General features: G+C 40.1%; 1 protein-coding gene across 1 annotated transcript in view; it reads right to left on the reverse strand.

Annotated features, from left to right (window-relative positions):
• The window catches only part of Ncapd3 (non-SMC condensin II complex subunit D3), a 68796-nt gene that overhangs the window by 46744 nt on the left and 7885 nt on the right, over positions 1-14167 (reverse strand). The window contains exons 4-14 of the mRNA XM_055601401.1: positions 11622-11784; positions 8488-8672; positions 7941-8111; positions 7578-7639; positions 7202-7289; positions 4375-4508; positions 2321-2393; positions 1172-1297; positions 799-1039; positions 301-357; positions 7-78 (exon numbers count right to left, since the gene is read on the reverse strand). Coding sequence (XP_055457376.1) covers positions 7-78; positions 301-357; positions 799-1039; positions 1172-1297; positions 2321-2393; positions 4375-4508; positions 7202-7289; positions 7578-7639; positions 7941-8111; positions 8488-8672; positions 11622-11784 — 1372 coding nt within the window. The remainder of the gene's footprint in view (positions 1-6; positions 79-300; positions 358-798; positions 1040-1171; positions 1298-2320; positions 2394-4374; positions 4509-7201; positions 7290-7577; positions 7640-7940; positions 8112-8487; positions 8673-11621; positions 11785-14167) is intronic.

Consider the following 14167-nt stretch of genomic DNA (forward strand, 5'->3'; position numbering starts at 1 on the left):
GGGTACCTCCAGATGGAGTTCTCTCACCACTGTCACCACGGATGCTTTGCGTTGAGTGCCAATTCCCACTGGTTAACACTATTAAAAAAAAAAACAAAAGATGAAGGTAAAAGTCCGTTATATTTTCAATGGCATAAGCATTGCATGTTACTCAAGTGATGAAATGGCCAAAACAAGCCTCAGCCTCTCTGAGGAAGAAAAGAGCAACATTAGAACAGGTGGAAATGGAAGCAAGAGTCATTCTAGGAGTCAGCACTTTTTTTTTTTAAAGCCAATTCAGTGAAAAATACTGATGATTACCTGTTGAGGGTCTCAGTGTGGTACCAGAATAACTCTGTATTCCTGAAACTAAAGGAACTGAAAATAAGCAAACAGATAAAAGAGACATACCATAAAACCCAGGGAAACATACAAAGGAGCCCCAGTTATAGTAGACAGTCAAAATTGCTGACAATATTCTTTTGTTTCAGAAAAGTTTCCAATATATCAGACTTTCCTACTTAAAAAGGGATTTGAAGTTGGAGATATGTTCAAGTTGTACAATACAAGCTTAGTTGTGTGAGGTCTGATGCTACACACACACAGCAATTTAACAACAAATGATAAAGTGCTTTGTGAGGGTTTACATTAAAACACACACACACACACACACACACCCCTTAACAAAGCATGATCCACCTGCAGTTCATTTTCTTTTTTTTTCTTTTCTTTTGGCCATCCACAGTGGGTTTTGACCCATGTCCTCATATATACTAGGCAGGTAAACACTGAGTTATGCCTCTAGCCTCTCCCACTCACTGTTACTGAAGATCACTGATGTGTTGCCAGCAGACAACTCCAGACAATGTGCAAAGCTGGACAGTGCCTTGCTGCGGACAGTAGGTGCCTTGTCTAAGCAACGATCAAATAAAATTTCTTGCACAAAGAACTTATGCTTTAGAAACTTCTGATGCTCCAATAATACAGTGTCATCCACCTCTCTTTCAGGCAGCTCTAAAAGAGCTAAAGCCACATCGAGAGTGAAAACCCGGTGTGAAATCTGGTAAGAAACAGAGGAACCCATCACTAGGAGTAAGTAAGAATCAAAGCAACAGCTCTCCTGCATGAAGACCTGGCTGTCATGAGGTGTTCAAAGCCAGGATGCAAGCTTTGATTCAGACACATCTCCTACCTTGCAACTTCGTGAGTATTTGTAAAGCCAGGCAAGGAATGTAGCATATTCCTCAGAGGGAAGCTTACTAAGCAGCTGGACCAGGGACTGTGCTGCATAAGTCCGATACTCTGCTTTATCCACCACCTAGAACACAGAAAGGAAAGCTGGCTGGCCATCCGCTTGAAGGATGGCTGAGGCACCTGACATAACTGGAAATCAGCAAGTGTGATTAGTTTACTGATGTTTAAACATTGGATAAGTGACTAATAAATTCTACTCCTTATACCCCATTGAAAACCAAACTATAAGCCTCTCTGCAGAAGAACATACAACTTCAGAGACTATGAATCTCTACAGTAGATAAAGCTCAAATTTAGAACTGTTTGCTTAAACAGCTCCACAAATTTATGAACTATTAGTAAAAACTTGAAAATGGAAGCTAATGAGGCAGCTCAGCAGTTAAGAGCACTTAGTGCTCTTGGAAAGGATCTGGGTTTGGTTCTCAGCACCCACATAGTGAGTCCTAACTGTCTCCAACTTCAGTTCCAGGGGATCCAGCAGCCTTTTCTTGTCTCCACGGGTACCAGGCACACACATGAACAAAACTCATACACATAAAAACTTTTAAGAATTGAACAGGATTAGATAACTGATATTAGTCCGTCTTTTAGGTAGTAAATATTTTGTATTTTTTTAAAAGTTCTTTTCTGTTATACAGAAGCACACTGAAATATTATGAATGAAAAATATGGTGGAATTTGCTTCATAAGAAAAAAAAAGATCATGGTGTGTGTACGTTCAGGCTATACAAACTCAACAAAATTGATGCATGATGGGAATGTGCTGACTCACACCATTCTCCCTGCTCCTGTGCATGTCTATCACATTCCAAAATAAACAACTTTTGTTTTAAAAGAACGCTTTGTTAGCTGGGTATGGTGGTCCTTGCCTTTCCTCTCTGCACTTAGGATGCCAAGAGCGAGAGGACCACAATTCAAGCCTACCTGCAGCTACACAGCACAACTGCCTGAAAACACCCACAAAAACCAACCAACTGAACAAAGAGCCCCTCTTAGTTTAAGAGAGCATCTATTACTAAAGCTACCCTTGCTTTAATAATAATAACAATACCCTTGTTTTAATAACAAGAACACACACATAAAGTACCTGGGCACAGATATGCTGCAGTAAAGTAACAAGGATTGGGAATACACTTTCTTGCAGTTCATCCACAAGTGAGCTATTTCAAGGAAAATCACAAAGACGTTACAATGTATCTATGATGACTACACAACAGTAACTGCTTAAGTTTGTGCTCAAAACCTAATACTTGTGTATTTTAGCAATCCCAAATATTAAAAACAATCTACTCACTGGGGTCAGCAAGATAGAGCAGCAGGTAAAGGCATTTGGCCTATAAGTCTGGCAACTAGTTTGATCCTCCGAAGCCATTTGAACATGTAAAAGTTTTTAAGACAGAACTGACTCCACAAAGTTGTTTTCTGACACCCACCTGTGCTGTGGTACTGGCACTGGCATGAGCACATGCTATGCATGGGCACGCACGCACAGCACATATACATACACAAGCACGCACAAAGGCACACATGCAATAACAATAACTAAAAATTGTGAAGACAAAATACCCCTTTTTGAGTTCCAGTAAAATAAATTCTAAAGATACATTGTAATAGATCAGAAAAACACACTTTCTATTCATTCCCATAAAGAGTTATCACTGAGAGGTCGAGTCATTAGGAAAGGACACAAATTCAATCTTCATGGGCTCTTTTAACTATAATAAGTTTCATAGTAAAATGTAAACTACATCACTTTAGGATAAATACATCACTAAGATACAGTGCCACCTAGTGTTAGTTCAATGAGGTGCTACTAGTTCAATGCATTCTCCTACTAGAAGTTACTATTTGATTTGTACCATTATAGAAACCTTCAACTGGCAATATGATGAACTCTATTCTTTGTTTTTTTTTTTCTGAAACACTCTCTATGTTGCCCTGGCTGTCCTTGAACTCACAGGGATCAGCCTCCCTCTTCCCTAGTACTGAGGTTAAAGGCATATGCCATGAACTCTTACGGAAAAAAAACAAAAACAAAAACAAAACAATGTTTCTACTTAACACATCCTAGATATTTAATGTTTTAAAAATTCGTATCCATGAAGCTAGTCAGTGAGTTAGCTCAGTGGGTAAAGGCACCTGCCACTTCAGCTGGGTAATGTGAATTTAATCACTAGGTCCCATATGGGGGAAGGAGAGAACCAATTCCCCCAACCTGACCTTTGACCTCCTTCTGTTTGTTAAGCACACACATAAATATGGAAAAAAGAACATATCCTAGACAGACAGTGGTGGTTCACTCCTGCAAACCTAGCACTCAGGAGGCTGACTCAGGGGGATTCTCAGGTCCAGGCAGGTCTACATATTAAGTTCTAGTCCAACCTAGGTAACCGTGAGAGCGTGTTTCAAAAGCCCAAACCAAACAGACCAATGCTATCAAGAAACAGTTGCTCAGTGACAAGATGATCACTCAGTGCCAACATTTCAATCCACACTTCAGTAAAGAAGCCTGCAGGCGCGAACACACAAACACGCACACACTTTATGCCACATGCCAAATAATCAGGGGTGGCAGGGCAAGGGATGAAAAGGGGAAGACACAGCAAACATATCTTTCCCAGTACAGCTAAGAGGGGACTTTTAAGTGGAGCTAAGCAATTCATGGCAACTTACTTTCATAATTCACCAAGTACTTTTTGTTGTAGAGGATGTAACAGAAAAGTTGAGGGAAAAAAAGTGCAAGAAACAGAAATGTAAGTAGAGAGAAAGAAGTGGAAGAGGAGGCAGACTTTCTGTTCTGGAGAGAAGAATGCCTAAGCAGATCTGGACAGAATAGACGGGGGTAAGGGTGGCTGCTGTCCTTTCTCTCAGTTGACTACACGAATGATGTACTCAACCTGGAGACTGACTCAGGCTCAAGAACTATAGATTCACTTTGTCCTTAACAATGCCCCAACATGGAAGCTGTCAAATGTGACTCCGGCTCTGGAAACAGATTAGCACCAAATGTTTAATTATGACCCATAAACCCACTACTGGGTCAGACATTCCAATGCCACAGGAGTCAGATACTTTGGTTAGTGCAGGGCACACACTTTCAAGAGAGAGTAATAAACAGCAAATATTCAAGATATACTTTACCTGATAAATTGGACTGCCTGGTTTCTACAATTGATGACTTTTGAGGTTATGGGAAGTGGGGCACAATGGGACCTCTTCCCTACTTCTAACATCAATATTACATTGAGCATTTGATGGAAAATAGAACCAATAACCTAGAAGAGAAAAGAAAATTGGATTTCAACTACGACAGAGAATCCAGTGGTCTCAAAGATTTTGCTGCTGACCACTAGGGATGAGTTTTTTGGACAATCATCAGATATCATGCTGTGTCTTCATTTATGCATTAGGTTATTTACAATAATATGTAACAACTAAAAATACTACCTTGTTTCCCTAATGTCTTTGTATCATAACCATAAGGTGCTTGGCAAACTCTAATTCATTAATAGTAAATACAGGGGGCTGGAGAGATGGCTCAGAGGTTAAGAGCACTGCTTGCTCTTCCAGAGGTCCTGAGTTCAATTCCCAGCAACCACATAACTAAATCTTTAAAAAAATAGTAAATACAATTATTAACATACGTTAAAAGTGAATAAAATTGTATCTTATGAAACATCCAATATACTACCTCATATAATTTATTCATCTGACAAAAATTTTAGTATATACTGAAAACTATGTGGTAGATATTAAGCACATTCATATATGTAACTAGACTTTTTCTGTTGTTGTCTTTATTTATTTATTTATTTATTTATTTATTTATTTATTTATTTATTTTTTTCTGAGAGAGAGTTTCTCTGTGTAGACCTGGCTGTCCTCGACTTGCTTTGCAGGCAAGGCTGGCCTCGAACTTACAATGATCCACATGCCTCTGCCTCCCGGAGTGATGAGATTACAGGCATGTGCCACCATACCCAGCTTTTTTTTTTTTTTTAATTTAGTGTTTATTATTTTGAGATGAGGTCAATATGGTTTTTTGGGAGCAAGACAGGGTTTCTCTGTGTAGCCCAGGATGTCCTAGAATTTACTCTGTAAACAGGCTGGCCTTGAACTCACAGAGATCTGCCACCACCACCACCCAGCTATGTAACTAGACTTAATAATTTAAAGTATCTGAACAATTCTTTGAGGCAAGCAAGGCAATAATTTCCATCGTACAGGTAACAAAATAAACTCCACAGATAAGCTGCCCAAAGTCAAATAATTAAAGCTCTGCCAAAACCAAGGCTGTCTAACACGAAATAAAATTTCCTCATAATTAATAATTCTTAGAGGCACAGTATACCTAGAAGGACCTTTCCCATCAACCATATCTTTTAAAATACTTGGAATGACATGGAAACACTTCTGTGAATTCTGTCACATCATAGTTTAAGCACACAGAAATGCTAGATGTAATCAACTGTAAACGATTGCACGTTGCCGGGCGTGGTGGTTCACGCTTTTAACCCAGCACTTGGGAAACAGAGGCAGGTAGATCTGTGACTTCGAGACCAGCCTGATCTACACAGAATCTCAGGACAGCCAGGATGACATAGCAAGATCTTGTTTGTTTGTTTGTTTGTTTGTTTTTAACTGTTTTTTGAAACAAGATGAATTGCACTCTGTAGTTAGCATAATTTTGTTTAATTCTGTGGCAATTTTAGGATGAAAGTAAAACCTTCCACCTTCCTTATTCAGATGGGAAATGTTCCCAAGGTCAAGTAATCATAATAGGACCGACTGATAGCAGAAAGTAAAATGGGGATTTGAACATAGATGTGGAGAACCCCAAAATGTTTCGTGCTGCAGCATACTAACTATATCCCATCCTCCACCAAAAGCCACAGGAATGTGGCTGAACATGTGTATGTTTTTGTTATGATACTAGGTTTACTGAGGTTCCCTTACTATAATGTTCACTGAAAAAGTAATATAAAGTAACTCAAAAGGCAAGATATAGGTTATCAACACTGATCACGAAAGACAGCCTAAAAAGTTCTGTAAACTATCAATAAGAGTAATATAAACACTAACAGATATTCTCAAGCACACATGAATTATGAAAGAAACTTAAAATATTGACTGTTCTTTTTGGTTGTTTTATTCTGACACAGGGTCCCACTGTACAGTTCCTGCTGTCTTGGTACCTGCTATGTAGACCAGGCTAGGTTGGCCGTGAACCTGGCTTTTGCTTTATGAGTGCTGGGATAAAAGCATGTACCACAAAACCAGGCCTGACTTCTCTTTAGGACAATTTGTCAGTTTCTACATAGAAGTGCTCGGTCTGTGCCTCCTAATTAAGTCATACCAACATTTGTTTCCTCTCGGAAACTTAGAAATAAATAGTTGGTGCCATCAAATACATTGAATATCTATGGGGTAAGAAGGCTAGATAGCAAGCAGAACTAGTGTACTTTTATTATAGAAACAATATTAAGTCCTGAAACGAAATAGTAAATCGAAATGGTGTCACAGCCAGCTGGCCTTCAACCACAGAGCACATGTGCTAAGACAATTTCCCAGTGAGTATCTGCAGATGTGGTCAGTACCCACCTACACAGACATAACTACAATACAACTTAATTTATAAATCCACATAAAAGCCGGCCAGGCGTGCAACCTGCCTGTCACCCTAGCACTCAGGTGGATACAGCGGAATTGCAGGACAAGCTGTTAGCTCTACTAACCACAATACAGAGATTCACAAGAATGAGATGAACAAGCTTTAAAAAATACAATTGTAATAACACACTGCAATAAAGTATATGTGGATTCTCTCTGAATATATTACAGGTACTCACTTCTACTACCCACACATAACTTTAGCTAACCAAAGACAAATGGATTATCCAGCATCTCTTCATTATGTGACCGTCCACTGTCAATTTAAGTAGGATATTAGAATACGGTTCTCCCCTACCTTACTTCCTTCTCCATGGATTGGGGAGCACAGCAAATACAATCCATAATAGGCCAGCTCTGATATGTGTCTTACTTCATTAAGCTTCCTAAAGAAAAGGGAAAAACCTTGGCTGATGGATTTGACTTCACTAGGAATATTCCGTAGCCTGAAGCCTTTATTCAGTATCCCCGTGTTCGCTGACCTCAAAGTCCTTCACTCAAACTACTTACAGAAGGACCTCAACCTCCCAAGCGTGGATGCCACGCTAGCATTTTCTACAAGCCAAATTTAAATGAATAAATCCCGCTTACACACTAGTTAGAATAAAATAGCACTTTTGTTCTGGAAAAAAAAAAAATCATTAGATCATCATGTTACAAGAGTAATGGCTCACCTGGCTTGTGAAACAAGAAATTTATGAGGAATTGGCTCAAAATTAGTTAACGCAACAAACACCTGGAAGACAAATATCAAAAAGGTGTAAGCTTTTTCTATTCATTAAATACTAGCTATATCAGTGGTTCTCAACCTTCCTAATGCTGCAACCCTTTAATGAGGTTCCTCATGTTGTGGTGACCCCCAACTATACAATTATTTTCATTGCTACCTCGTAACTATAATTTTGCTACTGTTATGAATTATAATGTAAATATTTTTGGAGAGGTTTGCCAAGAGGGTTATGACCCATAGGTGGAGAACCAGTAAGTATAACTTCTTTTTCTATAGTTAGTCCCAAGTTTTCGGAATTTTCGCTTACCTCTATACAAGTCTGAATAGACTGCGGCTTTTCTTTAAGGGAAAACTTTGGCAGAAGCCTTAAAAAATTCTTCAGAAGATTAAATATGGCATTTCGTATTTGAGAAAGGTCCTGGGCAGAAAAACAGATCTCCTCTTCCTCCTCTTCTTCCTCTCTTGACAAGTCATCCACCTGGATCACGGAACACACGCAAATGACTGTGATGTTGTCTCATATGCTTGTGCCAGAGTTCCATCTGCCCACGTGAAGTAAACACCAGTCCCAGCTGTGCTCACCAGATGAGCTGACTTTGCCCAGCTCCCTGTGCTGTTCTTCGTCTCCAAAGCCACAGCGGTCTGGTCTGCACTGCTCTGCCTGACTACTGCAGTCCTTTTTACTTCTGAATTTGTGTGTGTGTGGTTTAACAGCATGTAGCCCTGGAACTCACTTTGCAGGCCAAGCCAGCCTCAAACTCAGAGACCTACCTGCGTCTGCCTCCAGAGAGCTGGGATTAAAGGTGTGCACCACCACAGGCAACTTATGTCTCCTTATCCCACCCACTTCTTACCTCATAATCCTCCTTCCTAGGTGGTTTTCCTCTTTTTCTGCCCCTTCTATAATTATCTTTAGAACTCTTGGAGTGTTCCTTTTTTCTTTTCTGATTCAAGTTAGATTCTTGAGGCCAGCTCTTCTTCAGGATCTGAATGCACTTGTCAAACATCACTGGGTGAAACACTTGATTGACTACACTGCCTAGTCCCAACAAATAGAGAACATGAAGGTTAGCTGGTGGTTTTTTTTTTGTCTTGTTTTTTATTTTGTATTTGTTTTTTAAAGACAGGGTCTTGCTAACTTGAAATTCATACCCCCCCCCCCCCGCCTTGCTCTTTGGAGTGCTGGGATTACAGGCATGCACCTCTATTAGCTTAAGCAGGTTAGGTTTAATTGTTTTAAAACATGTATATTAGGTGGGGGAGATGGCTTCGTATGTAAAATACTTACTGTTTAAGTATGAGGATCAGGGTTCAGGTCCCTAAGACCTACACAAAAGCTGGGCAAACACAGTAGCCTGCCTGTAATTCCAGCACTCGGGCAGAGAGGGGATCCCTCGGACACGCTGCTGGCTGGCTAAGTTGATGAGCAACTGCGAGCGCGGGGGTCAGAGAGACACCCTGCCTCAACAGAGTGGGGAGTAGTCAGAAAAGTCATCTGAAGCTAACTTCATGCTACATATACACATGCCCACACTCATCACAAACATACAAACAAATATGCACACACATTACACACACGCCAAGAATATGCATTAAGAACAGTTACAAAGTGTAAGAAACAAGAGACAGCCTTTCCACCTGATTCTGAGACAAGAGTGAGCTTCTAGTGAAGATGTGTATCTTTCACTTCAGCCCTAGAACACAGCAATAATGCCGATGAAGCAGGAATAGGTAACAAAATTCCAAGACCTGGTCCTGATAGATAAATTCATTTTACACCTGTCTCCCACTGAAAATAACTGTAAAATCAGACAAAGATATCTAATATATCCAATATAAGACACTAAGAAAGAAAGGGGAAGGTAACACATAAGACTTGGAAAAAAAATTGCCCTAACTTTGTCTCTGTAGTTAATTTCTAGATCTCAGCAGAGACACAGTAAATCCAAGCAGATGACAGCCTTGCAAAGTAGAGAAATCAGAGTCAGAAAGGCAGGCCAGCTGGATATATGGAGTAGACTTCTAAAGAAGTGGCAGTTATGTAAAGCAAAGACTGACTGTCAGTCCACCATGGTGAGTGAACAACTATTTCCAAAAAGAAAAATGATTTTCAGACTCCACACAGGGCTAATCCATTTGACCACTGCCTAGTCATAAAACAGATCACTTAAACACTCAAAGCACTGAGTAAACCGGGGAAATGTGGTCTAGCAACAGAGTCATAGTAATAAAAGGAATACAGTACTGTAGGCACAAAATCAGGCATGTAGATCAACAAAACAAAATTGAAGACCCAAACATAAGTACATATAGCTTCAGCCACTTAGTATTTCATAAAGATGCCAAAAACATAAGCTGGAAAAAAAAAAAAAAGAGAGCAACTTCAACAAATGATGCTGGGAAAGTTATATGTCCACATTTAGAAGACTGAAAGTAGACACATATTTATCACCTTGCACAAAAACTAACTCCAAATGGGTCAAAGACCTAAACCTGCAACATTGGAACTGCCAGAAGAAAACATAGGCAGTTCCCTACATGATAAAGATGTGGGACTCCATTTGCCAAGAAACAAGGCCAACAAGTGACAAGAGGGTCGTCGAAAAACTAAAACACTTCTGCACAGCTAAACAGTTATCTTGGAGAAGGGGAAGCACACAGAATGGGAGTCTGCTGGCTACATATCTTGCAGAGGATTAATATCCAGAATGAATAAAGAATTAAAAGCACAGAGAATAAAAAACAAATAAATAAACAAACAATTCAAAAAATGAGCCAGGGACCTAAAAAGAGGATTCTCAAAATTTAAAAACAAAACAAACAAACAAACAAAAAAAAAACTTCATGTTCCTAGCAGTTAGAGAAATGTAAATCAAACAATTCTGAGATTTCATCTAACCCCAGTAAGAATGGCAAAGATAAACAACAGCAAAAAACAAATGCTAGAGAGTATGCAGGTAAAAGGAAACTCCCATTCACTTTTGGTGGAATTATGAACTGGCAGAGCCACTAGGAAAATCAGTGTGAAGAATTATTAAAAAACTAAACATAAATCTATCATATGATACAGCTATCCCCCTCCCTGGTATATGCCTAAAGGACTCAGCATCCTATCTCACAGTTATTTGCTCAGCCATGTTCATTGCTGCTCTATTCAAAGTAACTAGGAAAAAAAAAAAAAAACACCTAAATGTCCTTCAACTGATAAACGAATAATGAAAATGTGGTATAGCTCCACTATGGGAGACTATTCAGCTATACAGAAAAATGGAATAATGAAATTTGCAGGTGAACTAGAAAAGACTATAGTGAATAACACAACCTAAATCCACCAAAATACAAATGTTGTATGCTCTGTCTCATTAGAGGCTTCTAGCTCCAAATCTTCAAATGTGAGTACAGGGCCTGGAATAACTGAAAAACTCAGAAAATAGAAAGAGATCATTGTCAGTGTAGGGGAGTAGGGAAGCTATGGAAAGAGAAATTGCTGGACACAAATGATTAGGGAAATGGGAAATTCGAAAAATGAGGAAGAAGGCTCTAATTAGGGAGGGTAAAGGGAGATTAAAAAAAAAAGGGGGGGTTAAAATAATAAGGACATCTGAAAAAGTAGTAAGGAATCATACCCCAAAATCTGAGGATGCTAAAACAGTCATGTCCCTTATATAAAATTTTGAATAATTATTCACTTTTGTTTTTCTTTGAAGATGGCTATTTGCACATAAACTACATGGATCTTCCTGTATACTTCAACTCACTTCTAGATATCCAATACAATGTAAATAGTATGTAATAATTAATTGTTCTGCTGTATGGTTTAGGAACTGAGAGAAAAGTCTGGACATGTTCAGTACACATAATCATTACAGGCACAAGAACATACACACTATTAACAATGTAACATTTTCTTCTCAAGTATTCTTTCTGGACAATTGGTTGTCCAGGAAATCATGTGGAACCTGGCACAGAAGGCCAGATGTATACATACCTGGTATTTCGAGTAGCAGAAAGTAGAGCCCAGCAGCATGAAGGCCGTATTCTCTATATTGTGCACTGGCGCCTTTTTTATGGGCTTCCTGAACAAAGTGACAGAATAATGCCACCAGCGTATTACTGGAAATATTATTTTCAATGAAGAAGGTCCAGATGCTCTGAGAGGAGAGTGCAAATCACAAAAGCCAGTAATTAGATGAATTGGAAAAATAGCTTCCTGGTACTTACAAGGGCCAAGCTTCTCAAAATAGTAATAAGGAGTGTAAATACAGTTCAGTGCCTGCAAGCACAAGCCTTGGGCTGTATCCTTACACACACACACACACACACACACACGTGCAAGCACATACACATAGATTAGCTCCTAATTACAAATATCTGTCATCTCCAAACAGACAAAAAGAAAGCCCTAAGTTGTTCAGCCTGACTGTGAACTGCCACCACAGGCTTGTGTGTGAATGTTTGTTCTCCAGCTGCTGGTGCCGTGAAGCTGTGCAAGCATCAGGAGGTAGGGACTGGCTGGCAGGAGGAGGTCACTAGTGGCGGACTTTTTAAGATTACAGCGCACCCATGGCTGGTAGCTAGCCCTGTTATTATTTTATTATAACAAGAGAAGTACGCTAGTTTGCTTTCTGTTGCTGGGTGGGAGGGGAGGGCTTATCTGGTTTATATTTCCAGGTCATAATCCATCACTGAGGGAAATCAGTGCTAGAACATGAGTAGAAACTCAAGTAGAAATCATTTTTTTAAAACATTTTTTTTATTTGTTTCATTTTTCAATTTTTTAAAATTTTATGTATATCGGTGTTTTGCCTGCACACATGCCTGTGTGAGGGTGTCAGATCCCTTGGAGCTGGAGTTACAGACAGTTGTGAGCTGCCATGTGGGTGCTGGGAATTGAACCTTTCCTCTTCCTCTGGAGGAGTTGACAGTGCCCCTAACTGCTGAGCCATCTCCCCAGCCCTGAAGCAGAAATTCTGAAAGAATGGTGCTTACTGGCTAGCTCGCTGCCCTCTACTCAGCTAGCTTATACAGCCTCGGGCTACCCTACTTAAATGTGGTACCATCCACAGGAGGCTGAGCCCTACTACAGAAGCTAAGAATTATGAAAATACCCCAGAGATAAGCCCACAGCTTTGGTTCCTTCCTCAGTACAGACATGCACCACAATAGGCCTTGTGTAATACTAGCACTCTGGGAGGCAGAGGCAGTTGGTTCTCTGTTTGAGTTCGAGGTCAGCCAGGTCTACAAAGTGAGTCTAGGACAGCCAAGGCTACACAGAGAAACTCTGTCTAGAGAAGAAAACAAAACAAACAGCTAACAAAACTCAGGAAATTGGATAGAGTGTTTGTTTCCTCCTTCCTTCAAATATTAGGGCAAAAAGAAGGTTATGTGGCACACATGCCTTTAATCCCAGCACTCTTGAGTGATAAGCAGGTGGATCTCTGAGGGCAGCCTGGTCACACTGAGTTCTAGGACAGTCAGAGCTAAATAGTAAGACCCTGTCTCAAACAAACAAACAAACAAACAAACAACTCAAGACCCAAACAAACCAGTAACAAAAAAGATAAGGTAAAGGGTGGGTGATGCTGCAGCAGTCACACTGCACAGCACAAACCGTTTACAGACTGGTGACAATACTAACAAAACTGGGCATGGTGACATGTCTGTAATCTCAGCACTTGGGAGGCAGAAGCAAAATGACGAGAGTTTGAGGCCAGTCTGGGTGGCAGCAAGACCCTCCTGGAGAAGAATAAAAGGAGAAATCTTTGTATTCTTTCCTTGACAGTCACTCCAAATGTAGTGGGGCCTTCTCCTCTGACTGTACTATGCAGGCACCAGAACTCCCCTTGTCACCTCAGCAGATGTGACCCCAAGGCAGCTGTCTAGCCTGCAGGGCCTGCACTCCCATCACGGACTCCTCTGGCTTCATTCAATTCCTCTCCGTTCCTATTCTATGCTCTTCTCGCCCTAGCTAGTAACACGCCTGCCTCCGTGTCTACTCACACCTTGACATACACATTTTGCTCTTACTTTTTGGCTTGACCTGCATTTCTAACTACCAATCATACCTTCCAGGGATCTTCACTATAATCTCACTATGGTTAATTCCTCCTCCTAGTTTTGTTTTTCCAAGGTTCTACTGACAGTACTGGGGACTGAACCTAAGCCCTCATGAAGGCTGGACAAGCACTATGCACTGAGCTAAGGTCCTAGCCCTTCTTTCTTTCCTCATACCTAATTAGGCAATTTATGCCATGCCTTAGACATATGGCAAAAACTTCTTAGTTCTGAAAACTCTATTAGTTCTATCTAAAAAAATTTCATGTTTAGCCGGGTGTGGTGGCACACACTTGTCATCTCAGCAACTCAGGGAGGCAGAGGCAGCCGAATTGCTATGAGTTTGAGGCCAGCCTGGTCTACAAAGAGAGTGCAGGACAGACAAGATTACAGAGAAACCCGTCTTAAACAAAACAAAATAATAAACAAATGAATTCATGTTTTTAGCTTTCCTTTCTAGTTTCCAAACTAAAACTCCAC

The sequence above is a fragment of the Psammomys obesus genome, unplaced genomic scaffold, assembly GCF_907164565.1.
Source record: "Psammomys obesus unplaced genomic scaffold, mPsaObe1.curated_primary_1811, whole genome shotgun sequence".
In the NCBI taxonomy this organism is placed as follows: domain Eukaryota; kingdom Metazoa; phylum Chordata; class Mammalia; order Rodentia; family Muridae; genus Psammomys; species Psammomys obesus.